The sequence below is a fragment of the Merops nubicus genome, unplaced genomic scaffold (genome assembly GCF_000691845.1).
Source record: "Merops nubicus isolate BGI_N331 unplaced genomic scaffold, ASM69184v1 scaffold29731, whole genome shotgun sequence".
NCBI classification, from domain to species: Eukaryota; Metazoa; Chordata; class Aves; order Coraciiformes; family Meropidae; genus Merops; species Merops nubicus.
The window spans coordinates 20,947-28,500 of record NW_008590741.1 but is presented as its reverse complement, the minus strand read 5'-3'; the positions used below and the strand labels follow the sequence as shown (position 1 = coordinate 28,500).

Here is a 7,554-nt window from a genome sequence, read left to right as displayed (position 1 = left end):
CAGCAGGAAACAAGCATTTTTGTATGCGATCAGAGCACAATCCTTATCGATAAGCCCGTACAGGGGACTGAAAAGAACAACAAATACCACTGACAGTATTCTTCTACAACTGAAAAAAATACAATCACTAATTAGAATATTTCAAATAATTTACAGTGAACTCTCTGCTGATACAGGCTCCTACATGTACCACTATAGGCTGAAGAGTTAAGGAGGCCTGAAGTAAAAACTGTACAATATATTCTTATTATAAATCCTTTTTTCTATTTACTTACATTTAAATAAGAATCTGTGGTGAGATTTATCGTTATTTACCTGCCTCAGGTTTATTAATTTTTTAGCACACTGTTAGAATCGTATTAGATGAGCAAGAGGCAGAATCTACCAATGAAAGAGGAGCTGAGGAAAAAAAGGAAATTTGTTACTGTTTAAGACTAAAATCAGATGAAGGTGACTTAGAAGACTGGTAAGGCAAGACAGATTAGCACAAAAAGATAACCGGGTATGTAAGTACAACATACTCCTTTCCATAACTTACAAAGGAGTTTCTTTTTCCTAATTATGTCCCTGGTTCCAGGGAACTCATACTCAACTCATACTCTTACACCTGCCTTCTCAGCGTTTGACTGTAGGAACTTCAGCAACATTATTCCTACAAGTTTAGGAAATGTATTTTTCTCACGCACTTGCAAGGCATTACCTCCTTGAGTACTGTGCTGTTTCTTTAAAAGATCTGAAGCAGTCATGAGCATAAGATTCAAATAATCCCCTGTTCTGAAGTACCCTCCAAAAGGGACTTATTCGTACCCTTACATACATCTCTGATGATCATGTTAAATACATGGCTTTGCTGTCCATTAGACCATCCTAAGAAAAGGTTTATGCAAAGTGAGAATTACTTTTTTTTTTTCCACAATTTGGTAAAATTTAAAATACTGTTTGTGTTTTACTTTGAAATTATTAAATACTTGTGCTATCTCAAAATAACTGAAACACCACCATAAATTAAATAGCTTTAGAATTGGAACTCTGCAGTCATCAAGACCAGAAAGACTTTTGGCCTCTTCTTCTCCCCATGGAGTCCTGTTAATCCAAATTACCTTGTTACTGTCTGATAAAGGCTCTAATTTCTAACCCTCAAACCCAAAAAGATCAACTCTATATTGCTGTCTCCCATTCTTTTGTCTTACAGTGACAGTCTCCTGGTAATTCCATTTTGAGTGGAAGTTACATTTTATAAGCAAGTTCTGCTCCTGGTTTCATAGTTTCCCCATCAGTCCTTCTAGGCACATTCATTTTTGTCCAAAATCTTTCCATTTACAGTATTCACACTGTCTGTACCACTGCAGACAAGCTCTGTTAAGCCCTCAGAACTAGGAAACTTGAACACTCAGGTACATGGAGATGCTCAATAGAAGTGATACTGAGTAATGGGATATGTGTCAAACACTGTGAAGTCTCAAGCTCCTTTTATATTAAATACCATCAAGAAACTATTGGAAACTATTCACACTGGTAAGAACCAAGTTTTATCTCATATAGGTGTCCAGTCTAGCTCCAACTGAGATCTACCCCTGACTCTGCAGAGGTCTGAACAAACAGTTATGAGCTTTATCAAGTAGGAGCTGGTTATTTCAGCCATGGTAGATCACATCAGCTTTTGATAACTTGACAAATTTTGCCAGATCCAAAATTCTGTGAGATTCTAGTCACAAATGCAAGAGAGAAGTCAGTCAGTGGAGACAAATTCTGCCACCACAGATGGATCTAAAAGACATCTTGGTGGGAAGATTCAAAGTCACAGAAGTCAAGGTGCCAACACATGCCAACTGACCCCAGAAAAGCACATGCCTCTTGCTGGAGAACAGTGGTTTACCCCAAGATAAAAACATCTGCAGAAGTGAATTCAATAAAAAGTTCCCCAGCTCCTCTCTTTTACTAGCAAGAGCTGATAGTTCTGCTGAAGCTCCCCTGACCCACAGCAGTTTTAAGGTTAAATTTCTACTCTCTGCACACAGTTCCAGCCACATTCCCCAGGTACTTGCTTGCCAACAGAGTTTTAAAATCCAATTTTAACAGGAAATATCAGTAATCCTATTTCCACTATAAAATTCTAGCTTAGTCTGCCCATTAAGAGAAACAAAGTTTTTCAAGAGCCTCGCTTCTGAAAAGAGATCAATAGTAACAGTGCTTTTAAAAAGCAGTGAATAAATACACAGTCAATAAATATCTGAGGTACCCAAAGAATCTTCACATAAAAAGAGTGAAACCCTGACAGCAAAGTTGCCTGGACTGTGAAGTACATTGAATTGTACTCCTCAGGCATAAGCCTGGCAAATGACAGGCTTGTGTAGGTGTGCTGAAATCACATCAAACTGGGTCATAGAATTAAGCAGTCAACAACTAAACTTGTCAGGATGTCTGAGCACAGAAAGTTGTCTGGCTTGAATGGACTAAGACAAGGTAATGGCTTCATCTTTTATGCAAAATGAAAACAGTCAGCAAAATGAAAACATTCATTACTTAGCCTGACATTTTTGATGCTTGAAACAGTCTGATTTCAAATACCAAATCACTCAGAAAATATAGCTATGGCAGTTATTTCATGAGGTGCAAACCCTGTCAAATATTTTGTGTCTGTATGAACTTTGTAATTTCTAGGTTCCTTGTAGAAAAAAAAACCAATAGTACACACCAAGCCCTTCCAAGTCTCCAGCTTGTGTTTACCTGCTTTTGTAATTCAGAACATTCAAATCAGACAAACGTTAAATTAGAAAGAATGCCATGAATTTTGAAGTACTTTAAAATTTGTCATCTTATGCAGGCTTAGCTGAAATCAACCACCTCCTACAGTAATTCCCAATTCATGTGAATTAATACTTAATGTAAACTGCTATTCTGGGAAGATTTTACTAAACAAGGATCTTGGGGGTTTTTGTTTATCCGTCTTCTGCATTGTATTAACAGGAACTTGGGAGAATAAGTTTCCTGTGGAAATGACAACAAAGAGAAGTTTCCGACTAAACGAGAAGCAAACAATAAAGGTCCCTATGATGCAGACTAAAGGAAACTTCCTGGCTGCTGCAGACCCCGAGCTGGACTGCGGTGTGATCCAGCTCCCCTTCGTGGGCAACATCAGCATGCTGATTGTACTCCCACACAAACTCTCTGGCATGAAAGCCCTGGAAAAGCAGATAACACCTCAAGTGGTGGAAAAATGGCAGAAGAGCATGACAAACAGGTATTTGCTGAAAAGTACAATCTTGTTAGAGTCTTAATATGTTTTCTCGATGAGATTGGCAAAGGTAAGTAAAGAGCACAGAAAATAACAGAATATTTTGATTATAAACACTGAATCTAAACAAAACCCCTGAGAAGATGGATTTATTGCATCAAAAATCAGGACAGTGATCTCTCAATTTAAATGCTGTCAAGGATTCAAGGACGATTTAGATAGAAAACTTTAAAGGAGTTCCAAAATTCTTTCTACTGAGTATTTAATGTTGTAGGTTTAAAGAAAAAGTTCTTACTGATAACATTTACAGTGAGGAGGAAAAACAGGAGTATAACAACAGATTATTTGTGAAGAATAATCTCAACCATACAGAAGGCAGCCTATTTCATTTCAGCACTATGCATTTCAAGACATCTGTTGTGTAAAGGCAGACATTCAGTAATCAACAAGAGACACCACAATTAAAGGAGAGAAAAAAACTGTATAGCCTCTGCTGGGCAAGATGACAGACTAGGTGATATCTGTCTAGACTTGATAAAAAAAGCTGATTTGATGGGCTATTTAGGAAGCCAACCTATTTATATTGTATAGAGTAAGTGACAAATCTACAGTGTAGTACTCCAGAATATCTGACAGTTCAACATTTATTACAAGCACATCCAACCATTCACCCAACTGCTCAAAGCCATACATCTTCTACATGTAAATGATCGTAAGTAAAATATTAAATTGACAAAGTTTCAGGAGAGGAATTATTTATTATTTTGAGAGCATAAATCTTTATCTCCTGAATGATTTATCTTTTTTCTTTTTATTTTCACTAGAACAAGAGAAGTGATTCTGCCTAAATTTAAGCTGGAGAAGAGTTATAACTTGATTGGTTATCTGAGATCCATGGGAATAGAAGAACTTTTCAATGAAAAAGGCAACTACTCTGGTATATCGGATGAGAAAGTCACCATTGACAGGGTATTTACACCTCTCCTCTTTTCATTTCCTTTCTGATTAAACTATCACCTGAAAGCATGGCAACACAGTAAAAATAATTCACAGTAAGCTAAAATAGTATTTTTTCTCATCTTCCCTGGAGGACATAGGAGGGATGTGGGTTTCTTTGCATGTCTTTGTCTATTCATATAATAAGCACCACGTTTAATCCGTTGTCAAAGATACTAAAAGCAATGTGGTTGGTCAGGAACAGGATTAGTCACAAACCATAATCAAAGGATTGCTGCCATGAAGGGAGTTACCAGCAGAAGTGTCACCAGGGAGCCATGTGAGAGACATGGAAGGGAGGAAGACTGCAAGCACATAATCTGAGTATATTCAAGGAGATCCTCAATCTATTTTTCGCTTGTTTTCCTTTTTTTGTTTGTTTAAACAGTTCAATCACCAAGGTACAATAACTGTGAATGAGGAAGGCACAGAGGCTGGAGCAATAACCAACGTGGGGTTCATGCCTCTTTCTACTCAGATTCGCTTTATTGTCGACCGCCCCTTTCTGTTTCTGATCTATGAGCATCGTACAAGTTGCCTTCTCTTCATGGGTAGAGTTGCCAACCCAGCCAAGTCTTAAAAACAGAGAAGACCTCCAAGATGCTGTTACACAGGGGCCATATAATTACAAGTTAATATACCAGTACCATAAAGGAAATTTTATTGTCCTATTAGCCAATACAAAAGCCACCGTTATCCAAAGAAAATATATTATCTACAGGTAGTTTCACATGGATGGACTCACAGCAGTAGATAATTTGACTGCAATTTAAAACTGTTAGTGCCATGTATCGACACAAGTGTATTAAAAAAAATAAATATCACTACATAACTTACAATTTGTGTTCTACTTTAGTGTATAACATGTAATCAATAAAATATTTAGACTATCTGGATTCTTGAAGTTTAGGTCTAAATTTGTGCTGAGATGGCTATTCACAATAAATAGGAATAAGGAAATCTTGAATACATGATTGGTCTTAGAAGCCTAAGTCTCTCCTGGGTATTTTACATTAACTTGAAAATGAGTAGGTGTCTACATTCTTTCTTTCACTTGCATCATATAGCATTCAGTAGACTTACACCCCATGAATCTTATGGACCAGTGTACCAATTAAAATGTCTTGGAGGAATGAAATACTAATAGATCCAAAACTTTCTCTCAGTCTAACTTGTATGGTTTCAATACAATTCCCTCATCTTCATCGGTACAAACAGTACCAGAATCAGGCCAACCAGGTGAATTATATAAAAATCCTCAGAACACCTTTTATAGTGAAAGCAGCTAGCAAATTGCTCTTTTCACTATCACCTAATCCTCTGTACAAAAAAGTGTGATTTATAGCAATGACAACATTTTTTAAGAATTCAAACACACTCTCCATACTTAATTCAACTGACAAAACCTTTCGACTCAGACTGCAACCTTTCTGAATCATTCTGGTAACAACACGAATGCTGCACAAAAGCCTGTTTCACATTTGAAAAGGTTTAAATTTACCTGCTCTCTGTCGCACATGACTACCCACTTGATACAAGGAACAGAGTTGCATCTTATGTTCAAGTTATTAAGAACAATGAACATGCCCACCTTTGCATACCTTCCTTTACCTTATATCTTTTAAAAACACATGCCTCACTATCCAGGGAGGGTATTTTATTATCTGCTGTATCAAATATTGTATCTAATTATATTAATATTACAAGTTTGTCTTCTGTGAGCACATAATTGTAATTCTGCATCTACTATAATTATTCGCCCTACACCCAAAGCTTTTACACATGTCAGCCAAAGAAATATTAGTATTAGGCAATGAAGGATGAGGAAGACCTGGTATCAAATAGGAAGCTCCAATGTTTCTCTATTCCTGTTTCACATTGTGCTTCCTTATAAGCCCACCATGTAGTGGACAATTTTCAGACCTGAAGGTTCACAACAGAAACCATTAACATACATATACACATTTTATTGTTTTATCTATATTTAAAAAGAAAAGCATATTAAAAAACAAAAGCATATTCGGAAGGTTAAATACTCATGCCCCACATTTAATTAGTTTGCCAATGATTAAATGAGTTGGAGCATCTGAAATATGAGGCGTTTGAGACCTAAGTTAGAGGAATTATTCAAGAGAAAGAGCTCAAGCAGAAAAGCAAATCAGTTACTGCTCAAAACTCATGATCTTCATACATTGTGCAAGAAAGTCAAATATTTGCTTCAACAACCATAAAGTAACCATTAACTCTTGCTTTAGATTCTGGCACTATGTGACTCCATTTTAAAGGTCACATTGGTTAAGAAAAATGCAGTTATCACCAGCTATTTAGAATAAATGTACCATCAATAAAAATTTAAAACAGAAGTGCTACCATAACTGTTACATTGTAAGTCTCTAACAAGCACTAACTTTTCTCAATACGCAGGGAATGATTTTGCTTTCACTCAAATCAGTGCTGGCATCAACGACAGCTGAAAAATGCTACTCACTACAACTTATCTCTCTACATAGGGCTAGTGAGTTCATGTAAAAACTGAGCACCTACTGAATAACAGCAATCCCAGACACCTATAAACACATTTCTGTACAGCTAGGACTTGGCCCTTGTGATCGCTGGTGTAGTCAGCAATTGCTTATGTTGGAAGCACGTGGAAAAGACAGTGGAAAGAAAGCAACAGTTCTCTGATCTTTACCAGGGCTAATTTTAGGCCCTTCTCTTTGAAAAGTTTCAGTAAATAGTTCTGTGAGGGCAGAGTATTAAATGAATTATTTTCTTCTGGTTGTTAATGGAATACAGAGTTATACACAGCCCAGCAAATGTATGCCAGTTGCAATAAAAGGGAATGTAGTCCTTGGGAGCAGGAGAAGGAAGAGGAGGAGCAGGATCAGGAAGAGACTCAAGCAAGAGAAGCCCCCCCCATCCTCATCAAGCTTCCCCCATTCATACTGAGCATGAACTTCATGGTCTGGGATACGCCTAGAGCCAACTTGGGGCAGCTGCCCTGGGTGGCTAGAAGCTTCTAACAGCCTGCAGACCATGCATGCCTATAATTCTGTCCCAGGAAAACCAGGACTATCTTTTAGTCATTTTCCACAGAAGCTACAGCAGTTAGGCAACTAGTCTTACTGATGTGGAAACCCAGTTCAGACATACCAAATTTTCTGTTGGAGATCTAGAATGGTTGCACACCAATTTTTGTCTGAATAAGTAATTATACTTTGTTAAAAAAACCCCGTCTGTTTCCCTCAGAAGTTGTCTTCCAACACCAAAACCAGATATTTATCAAAATCAATGAGTCTGAAATAGTCATGAGTGTCCCTGCA

At 37.3% G+C, this 7,554-nt stretch overlaps 2 protein-coding genes across 2 annotated transcripts in view; one reads left to right on the top strand and one right to left on the bottom strand.

Annotated features, from left to right (window-relative positions):
• SERPIND1 (serpin peptidase inhibitor, clade D (heparin cofactor), member 1) overlaps nt 1–5,127 on the top strand; it is a 7,788-nt gene extending 2,661 nt beyond the window's left edge. The window contains exons 3-5 of the mRNA XM_008950057.1: nt 2,968–3,241; nt 4,060–4,204; nt 4,620–5,127. Of these exons, the coding sequence (XP_008948305.1) occupies nt 2,968–3,241; nt 4,060–4,204; nt 4,620–4,811 (611 nt within the window). The 3' untranslated portion in view covers nt 4,812–5,127. The remainder of the gene's footprint in view (nt 1–2,967; nt 3,242–4,059; nt 4,205–4,619) is intronic.
• The window catches only part of PI4KA (phosphatidylinositol 4-kinase, catalytic, alpha), a 59,141-nt gene that overhangs the window by 30,895 nt on the left and 20,692 nt on the right, over nt 1–7,554 (bottom strand). The gene's annotated exons all lie outside the window — the stretch shown is intronic.